Genomic DNA, 25539 nt, shown 5'->3' with positions numbered 1-25539 from the left:
AAAAAGCATCTGCCAAATGCATAAATGTAAATGTATTATGCTATTATTTTACTTTCATTCATATGAGGCCCCAAACTAAAATGAGTTCAACATCTTTGATTGTTAACATCAGTGTAATTTTCGCACTTTGCAAATTCATGTCGGGGGCTTTATTTGAACCTTTGAAGGGCTGGTTTTGGTCCACGGGCCACCTGTTTGACACCTGTGGTTTAGATAATGAGCGCATCTTCATCTGTGTAATGTGGGCAGATGGGAAGTAGATTGTATAGTATATGAAGTATAGTGTCATTGCAACAAAGATATTTATTAAAAAAAAAAAAAAAAAAAAACAAGTACATGAAGCCTCTATTTGGTTCAGGTTTACAATAATAACACTGAAAACCTCTGGAGTCAGCCTTAAGTAGACCTGTCATAATATATTCCCCCTGCAATGATGTGAATGATGTGACCATAAACACACAAAGAAGATCACAGAAATGTAATCAGATCACACAGAAAACAATCTGAAAGAAAGAGTACAAAACTGTTCTCCCAAACCTGCCTAGTTTCTGTGGTGTGATATAATTTTGTGTTTTTGTCACTATTGATACAGCTAACACAGAAATGTGTTGTTGGATGTTGAATTAATCACAACAGGTTCAAGTATTAAAAAAAAAGAAAAACGTCTGATGAATAAAACATGAATATTTGAAAGGCTCTTCAGTCGAAAAACCAGGTTAACTAATGTTAGAGGAAGGAGGAGAAACTCAGTCCAGATCCAGTTCATGTCTAGTAGTGCAGATCAGTCACACCGTGCAACTTTAAGGAGTGTAATGATCATCATGAATCAAACTGAAAGGCCATTTTAACCATCTGTTAGTGCCTTACTTTAGATTTGAACTGTGATAGTATTTCCTAAACAGAATTATCTCCAATAAACTTCATCAAAGCATAGAGATGTTGTCACTGAAATATGACTGAATGAATCCTACAATATAATACACGTTCTGTGTCCCATCGATGTTGCAGCACAGGTGGGCGTTTGTATGGATTTTCCTCAGCCTTCACAGGCCCCATCGCCGCCAAACTCGTCAAATGAATAGAAACATTACCTGACTATCTACTAGGCACAATTTTATGTCCATATTCAAATGTTGTGAGGTATGCTGGGCCATTTTAGCCTCTCTCTACTTTGAATTCTTCATCCCTGCCGCCATACTCCATTTTCGGAAGTGGTTATGCTGCCGTTCATGAAATTTCTACTGCTAGCAGACGATGCTACAATGTGAAGGCTGCAGTTCACTACCACTGTATGAATTTAATCATGCTTGACAGGCCACACAAATACATGCTCTTCCCCTCATGCCTCACATGTTGGCTCAAATAATTACCTGCACAATGCATGATTAAATGGTAGTTTACAAATGGATAGTGGTGGCAGACAACTTCTACTTATCATGCTATCGTACAATGGCACCATGGGTACAATGCTGCTAGTAATGAATAAGGTGCTCAAAAGAGTTTGATGATGTGTTTTGGATGAAAACATCAGATCTGCTGTTTTAACACACATCTGTGATGGTGTGTGTGTGTGTGTGTGTGTGTGTGTGTGCACGCGCGTGTGTGTCTCTGACACCTCACCTTGGGCAGGCCTTTCTCTGCCATGGCATTGAGCCACTGGATCACATTATCTGTATGCCTGAAATGGAGACCTGTGGCCTGTACACAAACAAACAAACAAACAAACAAACAAACAAACAAACATCAGTAAACAACAAACAAACTTCATATAACAACATGTGTGGAATATGACAGAGGAGCTCTGTAAAACACACAACTGGACATTCAGAGGTTTATCTCAGCTCAGAAATCAGTAGATTTATACGTCATAACAGAAATCTAAGCTCTCATTCAGTTTGTAAATATTTTTATTTTCAATAAAATAAAAAATAAAAATACAAAAAAAACATGAATAAGAAAATCAAATGAGGGCCTTCACATTTTGGCTGGATAATAAATCAATGATGATACTTATTATGATCTTTTCATCAGATAGAAAGAGAATTGTCTTCAGCAGCTGTGTCCATTATGATATAATTTTATATAGTGGTAGTTATTGTAAAGGTCTTTCAAACAATAACACAAAATGTTTCAATTTGTTCATTCATTCATTCATTTTCTGAACCCGCTTTATCCTCACTAGGGTCATGGGGGTCACTTGGAGCCTATCCCAGCTACTTAAGGGTGAAGGTGGGGTACACCCTGGACAAGTGGCCAGTTTATCGCAGGGCTGAACATATAGAGACAAACAATCACTCTCACATTCACACCTATGGGCAATTTAGATTAACCAATTAACCTATTAGTGCATGTGTTTGAATGGTGGGAGGAGCCAGAGTACCCAGAGAGAACCCACACAGACACGGGGAGAACATGCAAACTCCACACAGAAAGGTCCCACACAGAAAGGCTGGAATCGAACCCAGGACCTTCTTGCTGTGAGGCACAAGTGCTAACCACCGCACCACTGTGTCACCCTGTTTCAATTTGGTTTTCTTTTTTTTTTTTTTTTAATTAATTTTATTAAACATTTCAATTTGTTGTTTAATAAAATTAATTTAAAAAATATTCTATGATGTCTACAATTCTGAAACACACTGAAACAAAGAAGTGAAAATGTATCTTGTTTGTTCATAATGTAAGGTCAAAATCACCCTATCATTATATTATTTATTTTATATAAAATACGGGAAGGGCTCAGAGCGTCTGTGTGTGTGTGTGTGTGTGTGTGTGTGTATCGGCATGATTCTGACAAATGTAGATGTTTTTAACTGGCCAATTTGGTACCTGCTGTTGAGGAATAGTCCTATCTCCACATTAAATATCTCAGCAAGTTGATAGGACCAGTATTTTTGGAGATATTAGTCCTTTTGGAATCACAAAAGCACAGTACCACACTGTATGATGGGAAATTAAGTTAAAAACAGGAACACCGCAATTACTCCCACAGTCCCGACAGATCAGTATTAACATTGTAGCCTGCAGCTTGGGCCACCGGTGGGGGGTGGGGGTGGGGGGGTGTTTAATATGACAAATTCATGGGACCCAGCATTCCTGAGGGGCCCATACAGCAGTGGTGTAGGCCCGGAGAGTTACAGGAATAGTAAAGTGTCTTCAGTTTGCACCGCTCCGACAATCACAGACCGCTACCTCCCACCCCCGACAACCACAGAACCTCACCTTGTAACGCGTTTGTTCAGAATCATAGATCTTCTTCAGAGAGACGGTGTGCGGGGCAAAGAAGTTGCCGAGTTTGGCCAGATAGACTCCATTCCGAAGCCCCTCCTCCAGCTCCGTGGTGGGGGGTAACTCCTCATCCAGACAGGCCTCCATCCACCTGGAAACAACCATCCATACTCAATTCAAATACATCCAGATCACATGCAAACTCTGCAGGGACATTACCATTTTATTAACCCCAAAAGGCAGTCCGATTATTAAGAGTCAGTATTAGGGACGTAACGATTATTGGTATAACGACAAACTGCGGTAAAATTGCAGACTGTTAGTATTACAGTTTAAATTCTAATTATTATGATAACCATGTTTGATTAACGCACTTTTCCCGGAGAAAACGCCAATGTAAAGCTATGCTTTTATGTCAAATATTTGAGTATCATTTTAATTTGTTACAATTTTAATTGTATATACCTAATATTTGAAACCAATATTCACTTTTAAAGTCTTTCAAAGATTCGTTAAGCATCTGTGTGTTATTTACGCAATAAAGTATATACATTTTTCAAATCAGAATTTATATATATTTCTGTGTTTTCTGACCTTTTGTGTTGATATAGTAGGTTAAAGTGAAAAAAATAATAGGTAGATGATATAAATGAAGTTGTGCTGACAAAAAGATACCAAACATGGGTATAGTAAACATTTGTTTATACAGTATATAAAGACAAAATCAAAAGGACTGAAAAATGGACAAAATAGGGTCAGACCACTAAGGGTTAATACACTCACAGTCAATGAAAACTTTGAGACCATATTTTTCGACATAATTTTTATTTTGAAACCCTAAACTGGATTTTTTTTTTTTCATATGAATCATTTGTTTAGGATATTGGCATACAGAAACAAAAATCTAAAGTTTCAAGAATAATTTCAAAACAAAAAACTTGACAAAAGAAGATGGCACCTGCCAAACACAAAGTCACAACAGTCAATACCCGGTATGGTAGTTGTCACTCTCTCTCGCCCTGGATGCGGTGTATCATCAGCAGAGCCTGTGGTGTTGTGGCGTTCAACCAGGTTTGTGATTGTGGGTTGGGAATAGCCCATACGCCTGGCTATATCACTGGAGCTCAAACCGGCCTCCACCATACCCAGTGCCCGGAGACGTTGTTCACGTGACAGACGTGGCATGATGCCGTTCACTTTACTAACAGTGGTGGCCTTTTTTGGGCCTTTATATAGGCCTTCAAAACCAATCCTCAAATTGTGCAGATACCCACTGAGTATTGCTCAGTGTGTATTTGGTCCACTTTTGCAAAGAGACCAACCCATGTGCAATGAACCGTGACAACATGACAACTCATCATTATCTCAACTACCCGAGCACTAAGTCAGCAATAAATCCACAATGAATAATTACAACCCCCCAACAAGTAGAAATATGCAGACATTTCTAGCTCAAAGTTTCTATTGACTGTCAGTATATTTGAATGTTTCTGCCAAGAGAAAGTACATTGTGCCAATTATTTTGTTCTTTTGTTTTTTTGTTTCAAAATACAACTTGGTTACATTGTTTCAGTGTGTGTATAAGTACTTTTTGAACATTTTGAGCACAGTTTCAACAATACCGCAATAATAATGATAACCGTGATAATTTTGGTCACAATAACCGTGATATGAAATTTTCATATTGTTACATCCCTAGTCAGTATGAAACACTGGCTGTGACACAAATACAGTCAAGTATCGCATTAGTCTATTGACTGTTATCTGTGTTTCCAGTCTCCAGCTGCTGATGACACACTCAGGTATGTGTAAGCGACAGGGTTTTATTTGTATGTTTGTATGTTTGGAAGTCGTCAGGCTGCCGTTAGCCCTGCGTAACCTCTTAGTGAGTTCCCAGCATTCCTCTGGGCTGACATTTCATTTCTTTCAGGTCATAATGTGGAGTCACATTCCTGCTGTGAGTCCTAGGCCAAAGAGGACTCACACTGAGACTTCAGACCTGGATCAGCACCGGGACACCAGATTCCAGTGTCTTAAACCTCCGTCCCCCAGAGACCACAGAGCTCCCAGGCCTGGGGGGGGGGGTCCAACCACACATGCACATCAGTGGTTCAGGGGGAGGCCCTCTGACCTCCTCCTTTAATGCTTTACTTTCTTCTGTGGTTATTATTCATTCCACAGGAGTCATTACAGAAGGTCATCGCTTTCAGAAAAGAAAAAATAATTATGAGTAAAGATCTCATAATTATGATACAAAAATAGAAACTGCATAAATATGAATCAAATATGGGTGCTTCTATAAAACTGGTCCTAAAAACAGGACATGGGGCTAAAAATTCAAACCAGATGTAGACTAATGTAGTGAAGCAAGTTTGGAAGCACTTTGGATCTATTTAAAAAAATATATATATATTTTCTGAGATAAAAGAGACACTATTTTTCAGATAAAACACATTTTATATTGTTTTAAATTATATTTAATACAAAAATCTGCATGTAACACAGTCAAAAGGACACAAAAATAACACGCTACTATTTTTTTTTTAACATCTTTTTATTCTCTCTCAGGTACATTTGGGAATTGAACTAATTATGCAAAGCAGAGTGTTTCAAAAAAATGACCGCTGTTGAAAAATCATTCGCGATTTATATGTGTTTAACTGGGCAGGTTCTGCATGTAACACCAGTGGACACGATGGGTTCCACTTCAAACCTGGGATGAGACTGAGATTGATGAAAACCCACGTGTGGACTAGAAAAACCACTAGGATCGACACATTGAACACAGTGTCTTTATTTAGAGTCTAAAGAAGACCATTTACACATGTTTTCACATCTAATGCACTGACACTTAGGGAGATTTAATGTCCATATTTGGGTCCTATTTTTGGACCCAGTATTTTATTAGAAATTCATTAATTTTGGGATGGCTCAGAGCAAGAGTATATTTTTTTGCATTTCTCTGAGGTCGTCATTAGGTCCATCCTGGGGGGAAATATGTCTACATTTACCTTTTATTATTGGGTCTAAAAAGATGGAACAGTGACAGATACTAAAATAAACCCAGTTTCAGAGAAGCACTGACATGTGTTCAGTCTAGATATCAACTATAGCACAGAATCAAATACCTATTTCTATTTAGTCTATTTCATTTCTAATTTCATGCCAATGTTTGTGCTAAAAGAAGCACAAAAACTTAATTCTCATTTGGCATCCAGATCATGTGACACACCAATGCAGTATCATTGGTCAATTACAGTATATCGTGTCTCTTTTTCATTCATTTCATTATCTTCCTTTTTATACTGTTTTTGTTCCTCATTTTCCATGATAATGATCGATAACGGTTCATAAATAGACTGATTCCGGACTGATGCGGATGCTGTTTATTTTTGTTGTAATTTCTGCTCTATTTCTGAAGGTCCTGATTTTGTCTTCGTTTTGGACCACATGGGATTGGGATAATTTCCAGACCAGTCCAGACGACAGCTGCAGTGATATCACCACATGTCTGGTACGTTCTGGTTTATTTGTTTATATCATTACTGAGCTTGACAATTTATAATTCACAGTTGTTCTTTCCTTGGTCTCGGCTCCTAAAAGTCCTGGTTTTATCTGGGTTCATCTGGGTTTGACTACACTAGTGTTTACTCTTTATAGATTTTGTTCTTTTTCTGTCAAAGTGTTATGTTTATATGATACAAATTGTCTAATTTATTGCGTGAAAGACCCTGTTTTATCAAAGTGCTGATTAAATATTGCTCCTTATCCTTATTCTACTTCTGAGGCTGGACTTGTCTTCATCTCGGAGGGTTTTTTACAGCGTCAGGTCAAACTGAGCTGATGAAAAGGCAAACACAGTATTCCTTTCTTCTGCAGAGAAAACACTCCCACTCTCCTCTGATTAACAAGGTTAGTGCATCCCATCTCCAAATACACAAACACACAGGGGTTGTGTTGGAGCTGTAAAGACCTTCAGTCTAATCGGGACAAGTTTAGACCCTAAACCTTTATCTGGTTCCTGAAACTCAACTCCTATCAGCTGTTGTTTTACACTTTGTGATAAAACTCTTCTCTGCATGTTTCAGATTGTAACCTTGCTGAAATAACTCCTTTCCCAGGAAGTCCTGTCAGACAGGACCTCTATTGAGTCCAGGAACTGGCAGACCAGGACTCAGGGTATGCAGGCCAGGAACAAGCCCCCCCTTTGTCACACTGTGGAGCAGTGCAAGGCTCCATGAAAGACTTGAGACTAATAGAGCCTTTATCAGACAAACACACCCAACACAAACAGAAACACACCCTGCTGCTCCGCCTCCTATTCCTGACCCAGGCCCCAGTCCAACAACAGCCAAAAGAAACGACACACACTGGATTAGAAACAGCCACAAATATGACAACACCGGCTGGAATTTACACGATTAACTGTGAGTGAACACACCAAGGTGACAGAGCATCACCTGCTACAAAGAAGCCAGAAAGGAGACGACGTTGAGCCTTTGGATGCATTTCTGGAAGATATCAGAGAGAAAACTGAGTGTTTTGGATTTCTAGATAAGATAAACAAAAACAATCATTGACTGTATTTTTTTTTACAGTGGAATTAGTAATTTCATTAATATTTTATTATTAATATTAGCACATGAGCTTCTTTAATGTCAGTAAATCCTCTGTAACAGCAGAGCCGTGTGAACATGGACTCAAAAACAAAGTGCAAGGAGCAAAGAAACATTTGTAAACGTTTGTAGATTTAGAAAAAATGCAATTTAAAACTACAACCCTGCTACCAACCAGCAGGTGACTGGAGACAACTGTCACAGTTCATTCAAATGATAGCACGATGGAGACTAAATAATAACTATGACAGGACAACACGTGGTTTTTACCCCTTTGGCCACACTGGCCAAAGGGGTACTGTAATCTTTTTGTTGCCTGTCCGTCTGTCTGTTCATTCAACGACATAATCGCATTATCTGAAGAATGCATTGACATATTTGCACCAAATTTATACTGTGGATGCATCCTGGCATGGAGCAGAAGAATATTAAAAATAAGTGACTCTGACCCAGTTTTTCAATGTCCTTGTGCAGTTATAATATCTGAGTACTTTCAAATATAAGTATGTATGTAATAAGTTTTACACAAAGACAATCTAATCTAAATTATAGGGCAGTAACTTTCAACAGAATCTTACACTATATTTGGTTGAGGGGGATTAAAAGTGCACAGCATATTTTATCAGTGAGTCCTTTAAGGCAAACCATCATTCATATTCAGTAGCCACACATTCAAAAAAAAAAAAAAAAAAAAAAAAAAAAAAAAAAAAAATATATATATATATATATATATATATATATATATATATATAAGTATATATATATATAAAAGGGCTGCAACTAATGATGATTTTAATAATTGATTAATCTATAGATTATTTGAATAACTAATCAATTCATCATATAAACACAAAAGACTCAATTCTCAAAGATCGGTATTTAACCCAAACCAATATACACTGTAGACAAGTCACTCACACTACATGTGTATGTATATGAATGTGTGTCAGTTTTTTCATTATCATGGTATTCCAAATTCCTTTGACTGATCCTGAAAACACAAAACTGTCGTCATTTTAATTCTAGAAAAACAATCCAACAGCTCAGCAGCAGAGAAACAAATACAATGAAGACTCATCTCATGTGAGGAAGCTGAGGGTCAGAGGTTATTCTCATAGGAAGTCAATGACTGTCTGTCCAGGAACAAACACCTGGCAGCAGTTAAATAAGAGCTGCAGCCCAGTCCATCCTGGACCTGACTCATCAGCTGGATCCTGTCCAGTCTGTCCGCTCAGACCTTTCATGTCCAGGTTTAACTGCAAACAGCGTCTTAATGATGGGATCCTATAAAACTGGACATCATCTTTATTTGGTTTGCATATTCTCACATCCAACAAGACATTTTTAATCCATATTTCATACATCTTGTCCATTAGCTTTCATTTCTTTCTCTTTTCTGTCTGTACATGCAGGTAGAAAAAAGTACATTTCACTGATCTGTGTTAAAAAGAAATGAAGAGAAACCAGAACATTCACTTTGGGATTGGCCTCAGGACTGGCTTTTTCTGCATTTTACTGTATTGTATTGTTTGGTGCCATGACCCAAAACTGGAGTACAAATCATGGATCAGGGTACATGATTTTGGTGTACCCTGACACCCATTTTATATATATTAGTAGCAATATATAGTTTATATATGTGAAAAATGTATCTTTGTTCTGCTCAAACTAAAAAATTAAGTGAATGTTACGTAAGATGCTTTCAGCAGCAGCAGATCATTACAACAGTGTGAAAACAGGAAATTACAGACATCGAACAGAGGAACTGGGTTCACTGACCAGAGCTCATGTGCCTAATGTGCATGTTCACAAAACGGCTTCTATCTTGAAAACTAAGATAGATATCGACTAGCTTTGTATTATCGACTTCTAGGCAGTCAGATATGGCCTTTCATTTGGTACCAATTTGTTGACCTTCAATGAGCTTGAAAGGTCAAACTCAAGGTCATGATTTTCAAAATACCAAATTTTCGACCGTAACTCCCTCAATTTTGCAGAAAAACAACTAGTATAAGATTATAGAGTGTGAAAAAGGCCTCCGGTAAGTGCATTGCCTATGGCAGCTTCTTTTCTTTGTTAGTTTGTTTCTTTGTTTGTTAACACTTTAGCAGCAAAACTATCGGTTGAATTCATACCAAACTGGGTTTATAGATCGCCAGTGACCCAGAATAGGTGTGATTACATTTTAGGAAAAGTAGGTCAAAGTTAAATTCTTTAATGAATTTTTAAAATCTTTGTTTTCCCATTTGCTTATAATGCCCTAAATTTCAAATGACTATAAAAACATCAATTTTGTTTCAATTTACTTCAAACTTGGCATATATAGAGAGGCAACTGATGCCAAAATAAGGTATAATATATGCAAGCGGCGGGGTTTGTTGTGCCTGGCACCACTTGTTTATTTCTATTTTGTTTGTAGTCAGATTTTAAAACTGCACCTAAACACCATGTAAATGATTATAATTTTTTTAAATAAATACCTGACACTGTGCATAAGATACAATCTGAAGTGTTTTTACTGCCTTAAGTCGTGCTCCTCTGCAGATACAAGTCCAGTAAAAACAAGTTTGTGAAATGATAGATTATCTCAGTTGGTCTTTATTTTTGTAACAACAGCTCAGTGTAATCTGACTGAGTGCTGAGTGGTTGGGCAGATTACAGATAAACACAGATTATCTCTGCATTTGTTGGACGATTTCTCTGCATTTACACACAAACTGAAGATTAAACATAATCATCAGCCTTCACTGAAGTAGAAACACTTGTCATTTCAGGACTGATGTCTGTTTTAAAACTGGGCCTCAGGATAAATCTGAAATCTTCACCACACATCGATGAGCTCTGTGAGTTAGCATCACCTGCACATAGATCCTAAATGGCTTGAATGCAGAGTAAATACTGTGCAGGACCACAAAGACCCAGGATCACAGGCTAATGAGCTGAGCAGAGATCACACTGAGTCCTAATCAACATGTGAGTGCAGCGTCTTTCCTGCTCCCAGATGATTAAGGGATTGTATTAGCATTACCACGCCTTCTAATGACTATAAGAAACACATTTAACAGCAACATCTGACACAAACTGGATTCAGACCTGAGAACAGAACCAGATTAGGTCATATATATATATATATATATATATATATATATATATATATATATATATATATATATATTTTTTTATATTTATATATATATTTATTTATTTATATATTTATACATATATATATATATATATATATATATATATATATATATATATATATATATATATATATATATATATTTATTTATTTATTTATTTATTTATTTATTTATTTTATTTATTTTATTTTTTTTTTAATAAAGAAAGTCAGAAAATCTTTAGGTTTTTGTCAGTAAAAACAAAACACGCAATCTCAATTCTATTATGAATATTTGTAGATGTAACAAAAGGAAACATAAAAACTTCACTAAAACATTTCAGATTCTTTGAAATGTCCTCCAGATATCAATGTGAGGAGCTTATGGGACTGTGTGTCCTCAGAGAAAATTCCCATCATTCTTTAGTGTCGCTCAGCATGAGACATCATTAGTACACACTGTTATTATGACCTAATGCAAACGGATTCTGTCGAACACCTCCAACACTGTGGTTTTAAAAGAAACGACAGCTCATGTGCATGTAGTGAGAGGCTCTAAAATGAACATGAAAGTAATACAAACTGTCCAAACCCTTTAGTTTTCCATTCTGTGACTTTATATGTGATGTTAAAAAATAATCTGTATAGACCCTTGGATTTGTTGACCTTAAGACTCTACACGTCAACTGACGGTGGGTTTAAAATACAGTACCAGTCTCTTCTGAACCATATTTATTTCAAAAGACCCTGCATTAAATTCACAGCAGAACAAACACAAGCAAAATAAATGTGTGTCAAGTCACTGATGTTAAAATGTTTCATGGTTTGTACAGATTGAACAAGGAGATTTAGAGTGTTTTTTTTCATAGCATTTACAGATACAGTGAAGAAGGAATAATTAATCAGTGAATGATCTGAATGTGCGCTAGATTTAACACTAAAACACCAGCTGATAAATAAGAAAGTCTGAATTCATTCAGTAAATCAGATCATCAGCTGGATGTTTGAAACCTGCACTCAAACACTACAGGGACTAGAGTCACATAAAAGAAGAGAGTGTATAGAGCAGTGTTTTTCAACCTTGGGGTCGGGACCCCACGTGGGGTCGCCTGGAAATCAAATGGGGTCACCTGGAATTTCTAGTAACTGATAAAAATAAAAATTAGCTACTAATAAGAAATACATGGTAAATTGAGAGAGACAATCCCAATCCATAAAAGACATGACAGACTCTGATGCTGAAACTGAAGCACTGTGGTTCTGTTTATCTGTCAAATGTTCATTGTGGTCAGTTTCAGATGCTGCAGCTCTTTCATAATTCATAGTTTGAGTTCTTGTTTGTTCAGTATTAATTGTCAGACTTGTAAATCCAAGCCGGACTGACTGTACATATCCTGACCAAGGAAAATCAAATTCTCTCTTTGTGCAGTAATCTACACCTGGCTTTTCTGCCTCCGTCCACAATAATATACATTATATAGACTAAATGTCATCTAAAATTAATGTTTATTTGCAACATAGTAGAGCAAACTATTACATGATCAAAGACAAATTCATTTTAGCAAAAAAATGTCTGGGGTCGCCAGAAATTTATGATGTTAAAATGGGGTCACAGCCAAAAAAAGGTTGGGAACCACTGGTATAGAGTGGAATGTTACTTAACATACAGCTCTACCAAAATGAAAATCAGCTTTTCATCTGGATTTGTTGCATTTTGGTCTTGAAATCTACAATAAACTGTACAACGGCAACAGTAAATGTTATAAAGTCGGTAAAGTAAATGTTATAACGTGAAAATATCTCATGAGATATAATCAGATTGGGACAATAAAGTGAAAAAATATCAGCAGAACCGACTGTTTCCTTAATACAAATCGACTTTCACTGTGTCAACCCTTAGGAATGTCAGGCATTCAGCAGTGTCAGCTCCTTAAACACCTGAGCAGCTGATTTATGAGCAGAGCGTGGACAAGCAGAGCTGCCACCGCAGAATGATGCTGCCGGACATAACTCGGTGTTTCTGCTGATGTGACGTTGGGGGAATGTGCAGTAGATCAATAAACTGGGGGGGAAAAAAAACAAAAACAAAAAAAACATGTCCAACTGCATTCCATAGAAGACTGAAGGTGATTGAAAGAGTGAAAGCACAAACTGAGAGTAGCACCAAGAACAGCCGAAACCAAACGACAATGTTGAGAATAAAGAATACAGAAAATATATAGAATACTCCACAAATAGGCTGAGTCCCAACAACAACATAATAATATTTCATCTAGGTCAGAGCGCCACTTACTGACAACAGGAAGTAAAAGCCCTTTCACTTTTATACAGTATGTGTAGATTTCCCAGATCCACCTAAAATTTCACCAGATGACCTAATGTCAAATGCTGTTGCCATGGCGTTGCATTACTCGCCATGAAATCTGAAGCAGTTTTTGGAAGGCTAGGTATGTTTTAAAACTCATGATAATTTGGCACATATGTCAGGAGTGTCTGTTTAAACCCTATACCAGTGGTTCCCAACCTTTTTTGGCTCACGACCCCATTTTAACTTACAAATTTCAGATGACCCCAGACATTCAAAATGGAGAATTTTTTTTTCTAAAATTAATTTGTCTTTGATCATGTAATAGTTTGCTATACTATGTGGCAAATAAACATTCATTTCAGATGACATTTAGTCTATATAATGTATATTATTCTAGACGGAGGCAGTAAATCCAGGTTTGAATTCTTGCAAAATGAGAGACTTTGATTTTCCTTGGTCAGGATATGTACAGTCAGTCCAGCTGTGATTTACAAGGCTGACAATTAATACCGAACAAACAAGAACTCAAACTATGAATTATGAAAGAGCTGCAGCATCTGAAACCGACCACAATGAACATTTGACAGATAAACAGAACCACAGTGTTGCAGTTTCAGCATCAGAGTCTGTCATGTCTTTTATGTATTGGGATTGTCTCTGTCAACTCACCATATATTTTTTATTAATAAGTTTTTATTTGTATCAATTACTAGAAATTCCAGGCGACCCCATTTGAATTCCAGGCGACCCCATGTGGGGTCCCGACTCCAAGGTTGAAAAACACTGCCCTATATTTTATTGCAAAATATAGACATTCATGTGATTCATTTGTGCAAATGTATCCAGAAACACAAACTTTTCAAGTTTCTTGAAAATAGATTATTATTATTATTATTATCATCATCATCATCATCATCATCATTATTATTATTATTATTAATGGAGTATTTTATTGTTATTCATTTGTAAAACATATTTTCATATTATTCTTTTTATATATTTATAATAATGTCCCTTGAAAATAGTTGTAAACCCTGACATTGCTCAATGAACAGGACTATAGTTACTTTAATGTCAATGGAAACACTGCACCATCATTGTAATCAGTCATTTAAATGAATGTTAGTTGTTAGTGCACATGACTGTGTCAGCATGGCTGGTCATCACAGTGATGAAGAATAAACTTCTGTGACGACAGTAGGTACAAACAACGCAGTAATGGATGAGTATAAAGCTTCTGGTTGCAGGTTATCATTTCTGAAATGAAACAACCAAAGTAGAACTAGAAGTCTTATCTGATCCTCTGGTGGTCAAGTACAAGACCAGCTGGTACTAGCATTAGATGGTGTAAGAAGATGGATTAGATGGATCTTCATCCATTGTATGATTTCCTTTTCAGAGGAATCATAAGGATACAGTCGTTAACATCAACGGTTCTGTCCAAACTTTCAGCTCAGTTTCCATTCATCTCTAAATTGTCATTTATCAGTGTTTTACAGTATTTTACAGGGACTCTTGCATTATTAGCTGTAAGCTTGAATATTGTTAGACTAATGTTTATTCTCACAGATACTTTATAGTCTGCACTGAAGTGCTCACATTTAGTCCATGTTAACCTCCAGAGTGTGTGTGATGAATTGCTTTGTTGCAACTGAAGAAACAATGAAGACTTCAGGTGGGATCGCCATAAATCCAGGATTTTGACTTATCCCATCAAAAGTTTGGAAACTGTCCTTGTCTAGTTGTTCATGAAGTTCGTGACAGTCATGCCTTCTGTTCTGAGCTGTGTCGAACTGTTGGAATGGACTCAGACAGGGTCTACAGGGTACTGAACTAACATGTATATGCTGAGTCAACATATTCTCCAAACCTTTTGTAAACACATATTTGTGAAGTGTCTTTGTGTATTTCATTTGAAATAGGCTGTTATTGCCAATGCTAACAGTTTGATTAAAATGAAGATCCATACATGTATGCATTTGTTTAGTAAAATGAAATGTTCATAGCATTAAATTAAACACCTTAAAACACCCTCATATAATCTTTAGATCAGCTCTACAGTGTATTTTTTGCCAGTGCAGCTGTAATATACTGTATCTACAGCACAAATACGATCCTCTTATCTTACTGCAGTTTCTTCTAGACCTTTCTTCTGGTAAGGCTGACTGAACTTTAGGGAGGAAGATGTTGAAACTGATATTTTTTCACCTGTTTTGGATATTCATACATGATGATAAAGACAGAGTCCTGCTGACACCAAACTGTGCCTTGTGGGAAACCAACGCTAAAGATTCAAATGAGAGTCAATAAAGAACGGAGCAGAATGAGATTCTGATGAACATGGAAATCCAAACAGTAATGATGCTCACTTTGCATCTCTGCACCGAGCGCTGCAGCTACAGGTACAGGTGCATTCCTACAGGCGAGTCTCACACCACCCAGTTCACCTGTCAGCCTCCTGGGCCATATCTGCAGGTCCCTCCAGGCTCAGGTGTTCCCCACAGGGAGCCCCACCCACCTGAAACCAACCGCCTCATTCTGTTTTTAAGACTGTCACTGACAGCGTGTGAAAGGATATGCAGGATCTTGAAGACGCAAACATAGAAAAGTCAAAAATTCAAATGAAACAATAAAGAATAAAATGACATTTTCTCTTACTGGAATTATTGCAGCAAATGAAATGAAGAGTAAAACAAATCCGCAGTAAAAACAAAACAAAAAATAAAACTGCAGGTAAAAGATTTAACATAACTTAACATAAGAAGAAAACAGAACCATACTCTATCATGTTAATGTTACTATGTAAAAACAAAGAAAGGTTGTGAGCAGTGAACAAGAATAAAGTTCAGTCTGCATTTATTCTTTAATAAGCCTTTAAAATGTATAGAATATGTCCATCTGTGACTGATCAGAGAGTTCAGCTGGAGTTTCCTGGTGGTTGGAGTTCACCTCTCTGCCCCAGTATGTGAATGTGTTGGAAAACCCTGAACATGTGCAACGTTCAGAGATGGAAAGACGACAAATTCAACAAAGCTGAAATGTTTCTGAAAAGCTGCTGATGTTCATTTCAGTTCCTCTCTAGGTACGGACAATACAGCAAAAAAATATTTGCTTCAGTGCATCTTTGAAGAACTTGTACTTCATTTGAGCATCTTCGAGGTAAATACCCGACTTTTGAATCTACTGCATTTGACAGAAAATTTGGCTGATTCATCTCATCTTAGACAGTGATCAATCTTAATTTACAGGAAGAGTATGAGTCATGTCTTTAAAATATAAATAACAGAGGTCTCCAAACTTTCCAACTTTGCATACATTTGTTTTAAATGGTCCATTTATCAGTGTAATGACAGTATATAACAGAACATTGCACTAACCTATAGGCTTCTACCATTAATATTACTGACATAGGTCACTGTGCTGCTGACTTTATTTCAGTCTGTTTATAAGGATTCTTTTCCATCTGTCTGCACTAAAAGGCTTCAGTTTTAGTCTACATTAACTTGCAGGGGCTGTGGAATATGTTGTTTCGCTGCTGCTAAAGAGATGGCAATAAATAATTACTGGAAAGTCTGTGAGTTGTGGGTCCAGATGCTTTAGAGTTCTAATAAGTGTGAAAAAAATGACTGATACATCAAAACGCTCCAACATGTCAAAAAAATGGTCGAGAGTCCATAACTATTAGAGCTGAAATGATTAATCGACTCAAAGTGATCCAAAAAAAAATCATTCGACCACAATTCTCCTGAATCAAAGCTTTGTTTCCTTCATTTCTCTGCTGTTAAACATTGGTTCCACTGTTGTGTTTCACACGGACGCTTATTGTGACGCACAAAGAAGTTTCAATTCAGGAAAACTGCAATAGAATATTTCCCTTCAATCAATTCGAGTCAATTAATCGAATCATGAATTTTTGCATTCGCTTCAAGCACCTAATCGATTGTTTCAGCTCTACTAATTATTGGAAACACTGCAGTTGTATGCACCAGAAAATGTGAATGTCGTTGTTTACTTCATCTGGATTTTGTCAAAAGACTGTCTAGTGAGATACAATAATGCAAAGAATCACATACAGACTAAGGCCCATTCCCGTTTCCATTACAGAAAAGGACTTGGAATCTGGTACCTGGTACTAGTTTTTTGGTATCACCTCCGCAGAGGTTCCCAGACTGGGAACAGATACTAAAACGTGACATGTAAACACTGCCGACCACTGATTGGTCAGACATTCGTCGCTGTGACCCGCTGTTTTACAAAAAACAGATGCGGAAGTTGACGGTAAATATAGCGGTAGGTTAATCCACATGATGACAGCCTGTTCGGTACACCAAGTTCGGTCGAGGAGAATCAGATGTAAAAATTCAGCATGAGCTTGACTGACGAAACACGCAACAAGAGAGTTTATCAGCAACCTCATCGCATCGCTATGACGTCCAGGTACTGTAAAGTCAGTAGTATCCTGTGATGGAAACGGTCTCCAGGAATAGGACCTGATATCCAAGTCAAGTCGAGTCGGGTTGGTTCCATGTAGTGGAAACACGGCATAAAGCGCCCCCATGTGGATGACTTATAATACTCATAGAAAAGCTGAAATCCATAGGGTTCTTCCGCTAGGGGTTCCTTATGTTGGTTATCATGGAAGAAATCCAACCAAATCTGTCCGAGTTATCACCAGAACACCAAGGATATCCAGCAGCGGTGGTCAGAGTAAAACCATTATATCCTCAAAACCCGATTTTGGGGATATAATTAGGTCACGCCCACAAGTAACTGTGCCTTTCCAATGCTAATGTTGCACTGAGATGAACAAATCTAGACAGTAGTTTTGTTTTGCTCTGCAACACAGGTTTGCACATTAGGAAAACTGGTCCACACAAAAATCAACTTTAGATTAGATTAGATTAGATTAGATTAGATTTTATTGATCCCACAATGGAGAAATGCAACAAACTCAATAAAGAACACGAAAAGTGTACATGGATAAAGATAGTGCAAAAAACAAACAATATAAAATAAAAAATAATAGCAGTTAATAAAAACTATCCAGACTATGTACATATTACAACAGAGGAATTGCAAAATGTCCAACAGTATGAGACATGTACAGGACGGGGTTAAACTGTTGTGTTGTACCATCTGACAGCAGATGAACGACTGATAGAGCTCTTCCTGACACTGAGGGTGTAGAAGTCTGAACCTGAAGGAGCTGCTCGGAACCTCCAGAGTCTGATGTAGTGGGTTACTATTATAATCAAATTATAATGAGTTGAAGCAGTCTGTTAACATAAAATTAATTAAATGTATAAAACAGTGCTCTACATGCAGATTCACTGCAGAGGAGTTTGTTACCAAACATGACATTTCTCCATTCATGACAGTATTTAAGTAACTCTGTCAGTGCTCTAAAACTATCTAAATTCCTAAGGCGGGGTTGTTCCCTTCCTCATACATGGACTTTTACCTTTTCAATAAAAATAATAACAGTAATTACTAGTGGTGCCAGGCACAACAAACCCTTGCATGTATTGTTGCTTATTTTGGCATCAATCCAGCTGATGTCATCATGTCTATGTTTGTGCTGATGTCAACATATCAATTTCTTCTAAATATGTGCAAGTTTGACGTAAATTGAAATAAAATTGATCTTTTTATAGAGATTTGAAATTTTGCCTATTACAAGTAAAAGGGGAAAAAAAGATTTAAAAAATTCATTTAAAAAAATGTAATTTGACCTACTTTTTACAAAATGTAACCACATCTATGCTGGGTCAACGGCAATCTATAAACCCAGTTTGGTTTGAATTCAACCAATAGTTTCACTGCTAGAGTGTTAAACAAATAAACAAACAAACAAACAAACAAACTGAACCACAAACAAACCCCTTGCCTCCTGTTCGTGGGGGTGGGGTAATAATCATGATAAAGTGCCAATGTAAATCCTCCAGGCCATAACCTGTGAGGATCACACTAGTTTATTTCCTGTCTTTTCTACTCTCTCACAGCAGCGTCATTTCTCACACTGGAACCTGTTGGCATGACGACCGTGAGTTTCTGTGGCAACAGTCAAGATACTGAAATCAACAGCGACTGAGTCACTTCCTGTCTAGCACAACCCTTCCTCTTTTGAACTGAGCGGGCAGCGGGATTGAGTCCGGCTGCTTTAAAAGCAAACATTCAGACATGACATAACAGGACACAGCTGTGGACACGCTCCCACAGTCCCAACACGCCAACATACTGGACATACAACGGGCTGAACCGGCCTGCGTGCTCATCTACAGTCTGACACCGACCTCTAGGAACGGTTTATGGCTGTTATCGTTCCAGCTTATCTGGAGAAGGAAACATCTTATCTCAAACATCTGAAAAACTTTTCAGTAAATCCCACTGAGACACCAGGTTTTTGCATTCCCACTCAGACTAACATCTCCACAGACAGAGGCCTTTCTAAAATACTTTCATTACACAACATAAAACCACTTCTCATGTGTAACTAGGCCTACATACATTCACTGCACAACCTCACTTCAACATGGAGCCTTTAATAAACACTGGTTTAGTAAATAATACTTGACATCACACATTGATTCAACTGTTCCAAGGCTTTAACTCATACAATTTGAAAAAACTAAAATTACCATTTTACCAATTGTAAAACGAAAGAAAAATAATGAACTAAAACTAACATGTCAGTTCCTCAAAATCAAACCAAACTTTGTCTACTAGAGAACTCACAAATTGAAATTACATCAAATAACAAATTGAAAGACCTAGCAGAAAGTGAAAACCCATGAACAAAAACTGCCATTATTCTCTGAATCTGACCTAATACTAATACAAATACTACTACTAATAATCCTACCATATAATATACATTCTGTGGTGTCCCATCGATGTTGCAGCACAGGAGGGCGTTTGTATGGATTTTCCTCAGCCTTCACAGGCCCGATCACTGCCAAACTCACCAAATGAATAGAAACATTACCCGACTATCTACTAGGCACAATTTTATGTCTGTATTCAAATGTTGTGAGGTATGCTGGGCCATTTTAGCCTCTCTCTACTTTGAATTCTTCATCCCTGCCGCCATACTCCATTATCGGAAGTGGTTATGCTGCTGTTCATGAAATTTCTACAGCTACCAGACCATGCTACAATGTGAAGGCTGCAGTTCACTACTGCTGTATGAATTTAATCATGCTTGACAGGCCACACAAATACATGCTCTTCCCTTCATGCCTCACATGTTGACTCAAATTATTACCTGTACAATGCATGATTACACGGTAGTTTACAAATGGATAGTGGTGGCAGACAACTTCTACTTATCATGCTATCGTACAATGGCACCACAGGTACAATGCCACTAGTACTAACTAGAAAAGCACTTGGAGAGTGCAGAACCCCACCCCCACCCCCACTCCAATCACCACCAAAATTTAATCATGTATTCCTTGTGCCAGCATCAACATTTCCTGAAATTTTCATCCAAATCCATCCATAACTTTTTGAGTTATCTTGCACACGGACAGACAAACAGACAGACAAACCAACGCCAGCAAAAACATAACCTTCTTGGCAGAGGTAATAATAATAAAAATAGCAATGACAATAATAAATCTTTATTCATAGAGGACCTTTCAAACAAAGTAAAAGTCCTTGACAAACAAATACAATATGATACAACAAGCAAAGTATATAATAATAATAATAATAATAGTAATAATAACAACAACAATAATAATAATAATAATAATAATAATAATAATAATAATAATAATAGGATTTCTTTAGTGCTTTACGTTTTTGATCCATTATTCGTTCACTGTGGTGGTGGTAAACTCCATTAGTATCCACAGTTGCCCTGGGGCAGACTGACAGAGGCGTGGCTGCCACACACGCCAAACAGCCCCTCCCACCACCAAAACATTCATACATCAGTGTGAGTCGCACTGGAGGCAGGGCGGGTGAAGTGAAAACATTCAACTATGTACCTGCATATTTATCGATAGAGTGATACGAAAGTCTTGTTAGAAACAACTGAGACTACACCTGTAGTAATGTGGAGGTAAATGTCATTGGTGCCAGCGCAGCCACGTGCAACAGATTTTAGAGATTTGATGAAATTCACTAACTTTGAGTTCACAAAAATGCAATAAGACGGAAAAACAGAAAGTCAAGGTTTGTACTTCAGGGTGAAACATTGTCACGTTATCATTTCCGTTTAGGTAAAGGAGAAAATTGGTATTGGACTACAGAGACCAGGGTATCAGACCCAGAACCAGATTCAGTTCAGTTTCAGTTTCAGTTTATTGTCATTGCCATAAAAAGACAATGAGATGTGACTGGACCACTAGACAGCTGGCAGGTTTAGAAACAAACACCGAACATCTGAGCCATGAGGCACCTGACAACATAGACTAAAAACCAGACCAGCTCAAGACCTCCAAGATGACCAAGACCATAAAGATGACCAAGACCACCAAGATGACCAAGACCATAAAGATGACCAAGACCGTAAAGATGACCAAGACCACCAAGATGACCAAGACCACCAAGATGAACAAGACCATAAAGATGACCTAGACCACCAAGATGACCAAGACCACCAAAATGAACAAGACCACCAAGATGAACAAGACCATAAAGATGTCCTAGACCACCAAGATGACCTAGACCACCAACATGACAAGACCATAAAGATGACCAAGACCACCAAGATGAACAAGACCACTAAGTAGAACCACTAAAACAAGTTAAATTTTAACAATATGGGTGGCTGTGGCTTAGTTGGTAGAGTGGGTCGTCGGTTTGAATCCTGGCTCTGACTGTCCATATGTCGAGGTGTCCTTGGGCAAGACACTGAACCCTAAATTGCTCCCAGTAGAGCCTGGCAGCAGCCATCTACTGGTGTATGAGTGTGTGTGTGAATGGGTGAATGTGAGGAATTGTAAAGCGCTTTGGGCACCGTTAAGGTGTATAAAAAGCGCTATATAAGTTCAGTCCATTTACCAATATTATGCCTCAACTTATCACTTGTACATGTGCATTACGCACAATGTTACAAAAACATAATATAGTTGAAATTTTCAAGTTTGGAATGTGTAACTAAAATAAGAACATCTACAATATTATGTGTCAACTTATTAACACAACTTACAAATTGGATCTACAAATCCACAAAACATTTAGTAACAGACAGAATATTGTTAAAATTGTACTTAATTTTCAGGTTGTTCACATTTTATTGTAAGGGTTATTATTTTACTTTAGATCACACTGGGCTAAAACCAGTTCAACACCTTTGACTGTTCAGATCTTCAGTGTAATTTTTGCACTCCATAAAATCATGCCGCAGGCTGGATTGGAACCTTTGGAGGGTTGGTTTTGGCCCACGGGCCGCATGTTTGACACCTGTGACTTAAAGTGAACAGTGTGGATCCAGGATGACAGTGAGTGTGTCCTGGTTTTCCTACCGTTTGGCTTCCTCCAGGTGACACAGGTACTCATACGCCATGTTCTGCTGCCTCCGCTCGTCCATCTCCTCCGCAGTGAGACGCTCCACGCCATCCAGGACCGCTGAGTCCACAAACACACAAAGACATGATCACGTGTGAGTTTTACACCAAAACTTTGACCTGATGAATGCGAGTGTTCACAGTCAGCTCCGTGTGTTCACAGTGAGAAGCAGGACCGAGCTGCGGTTGCATAACTGGGCCCAGTTTCCATCGGCCGAGGCTCTTCACTGAGCAAACGACCTCATTTATTTGGTTCATTGTGTGTGGATACAGTATGTGTGTGCCTTTGTTCATGAAGAGCTTGAATTCATCCACTGAAAACAAACAACAAAGCAGCGGTGGAGTTTAGAGACCACCGAGCAGACCTCAAACAGGGTTTCTGCTGAATTATGGGAGGGGGGGAAGGGACACAGAGGCCCCTTTAAGGTTCACGTCACCTCCCAAGACTCCAGCAGGAGCAGGTAAATCCTGATTCAACAAAAACCCAACACTTATACTCACGGATGTTTATTCATTCAGCCAGAAAACAATTTAAAGGAGAAGAAAATGTGAAAGCAGCCAAAGAGCAAACGAACTAAAAAAAAAGTCACTTTCAGAGCCGGATTTTCCAAAGAACGGACAATTTTACCTGTGACTTAAACACACCAAGCTTTCAGCATGTTTTCAGAGGTGGAAAATAACTACAGTTTTCAGTATCTGTACGTTACTTTACTTCTATCTTTCTGACATAGTTTTTTCCTTCTACTCCTACATTCTAAAACAAATATCTGTTTTCTACACCTTACATTTTTAAAACAGGCTTTAGTTTTCATGTATTTGAGGTGAGTTATCCATTGTCAAATGATTCAAACAACACACACAAATCCACTCCCTTAGTGAACGTCACACTAGGGCAGAAATGACATAAAAGATAGCTTTTTGTCCACTATTGACCCGTCGAATGATTCTCTTTAAGTGGAAGGAACCTCTGCCACCCACTTTTGTGCAATGGGTGCATGATTTACTTTTCTTTTTAAAGTTGGAAAAGATTAAGTTTTCTGTTCATGAACAAATTAATTTGTTTTATCAACAATGGAATCCTTTTTTTCTCTACTGTCAATAAGAGTGTCCTGCTGTCTCCCATGTCCTCTTGATAGAGTAATGTGTTGTTAGTTTACATTATATTAACTCTGACTCAGCCCAGAGTATTGTAAAGAGAAGTTGATAGTATTATTTATCTTGTTATTTTTATTTGTTGTGTTTTGTTTTTTTCTCTTTTGGGGGGTTTAATGGGTTTGTAGGTTTGTTGTATAATTTGTTTGTATATATTGTGTCTGTGTAGTTTCTTGTGTATAAGTGCATGTTTATGTAAATGTATAATTAGAAATTTTTTTTTAACAAAAAACATAAAAGACATTTAATGCAAAATAAGAAAAAACGTTTTGAAAATACTGTAACTGCACTGAAAAAGACTGAATTCAGTTTTTCATTCTTTTTGGGGGATATTTCTATTAAGATCCTAACCGACCTGTACCAGGGGGTCCAGGTCCTGGATCTGGAGTTGGACTGGTACTACAGTCTTCAACTTAACGGTAATGATGAGGACATTTCATCTTTGGAAATGTCCTTCAAAGGCCCACTTTGGACTTCTATAGTCTGAGGCTTTTTCTGGACTTGGTGCCTTTTTTCTGCCCTTCAGAATGAGTCCTTGTCCTGGTGAACAGATCTGTGCTCCTGCTGACTTCAAATCTCATCCTGTTTAAGTGTCATCTGAAGCTGAACCAGCTCTGGGCCTCCTCCCTCCTGCTGTCTTTGTACTGTGATAAAACGCGGAAGTCATAATTAGATTTTAAGCATGCTTCACTAAAAAGAGTGCGAGGACTGTGGAGAACTAAAATGGACTCAGTCCAGTTTTTTTGTCCTGAGCAGAAGGCGGACTTTCCTGCGGATGTGCGCACAGCCTTCTGGCATCAAGGTGAGTAAAAGTGTGGACTTACAGCCGTATCTGGGCCGGAGCCCGTCCGTCTCCTCTGAAGCTGACATCCTCCGTGTTCACAAACTGTGCGCTCCGTGGGCCGCTTCCGTTCCCAGAACTCTGACTTTACGCGCAGTCTGAGCGAACTGTGCGGACTTTAATCCAGTTGAGACCAAAAGAAACCTGTGGACAGACGGACCTCCGGGCCCTGCTGTTCCTCCTCTGCAAAGTCTGAGCTGTGACTTTTTCTTCTTCAAACCTCACTGATGTCACTGGGTGTGTTCTTCCTAATCCTGAAGTATGCGTTTCAGGAAACGGAGCTCCGTGGCTGCGAGCCACAAAATTGCAGTCTTGGCGCCCCCTGTCGGCCGCACGACGAAACACAACAGCAGCGCAGCACAGTAAAGCAGTGGTTCCAGCCTGTTCAGGCTCCTGACCCCATTTTAACCCCTTCATGCACAGTGGTCACTGCAGTGGACACCTGTTCTCCAGCTGTTCTATTGTATATTCATGGGTTTTGTTGCTTTAGTTCCTTAACAACCAACACAATGGACACTTATGCACCATCCCATAATACTCTGCAATTCATACCATTAGCTGCTATTGATAAACCTGATCTGCAGTAACATGTTTGAGTGTAAATCAATTACTTTTTATTGTTATTAGACTGTAATTAACAGGATTTTTTTTTTAACAAAAAGGGTTTTTTTTGCATATAATCTTTGTGAAGTGAGCACTGACTAGTGTTAGAGCATGAAAAAATGTGAGAAAACATCAGATTAGCAGCATTAAAAATG

General features: G+C 38.0%; 1 protein-coding gene across 1 annotated transcript in view; it reads right to left on the bottom strand.

Moving 5' to 3' along the window:
* Positions 1 to 25024, bottom strand: part of iqgap1 (IQ motif containing GTPase activating protein 1) — a 68011-nt gene extending 42987 nt beyond the window's left edge. The window contains exons 1-4 of the mRNA XM_030126963.1: positions 24765 to 25024; positions 22747 to 22849; positions 3220 to 3376; positions 1621 to 1698 (exon numbers count right to left, since the gene is read on the bottom strand). Of these exons, the coding sequence (XP_029982823.1) occupies positions 1621 to 1698; positions 3220 to 3376; positions 22747 to 22849; positions 24765 to 24810 (384 nt within the window). The 5' untranslated portion in view covers positions 24811 to 25024. The remainder of the gene's footprint in view (positions 1 to 1620; positions 1699 to 3219; positions 3377 to 22746; positions 22850 to 24764) is intronic.
* Positions 25025 to 25539: the final 515 nt, after the last annotated feature.

This window comes from Sphaeramia orbicularis, chromosome 3 (assembly GCF_902148855.1).
Source record: "Sphaeramia orbicularis chromosome 3, fSphaOr1.1, whole genome shotgun sequence".
Lineage (NCBI taxonomy): Eukaryota > Metazoa > Chordata > Actinopteri > Kurtiformes > Apogonidae > Sphaeramia > Sphaeramia orbicularis.
This window is presented reverse-complemented; position numbering and strand designations above follow the sequence as displayed.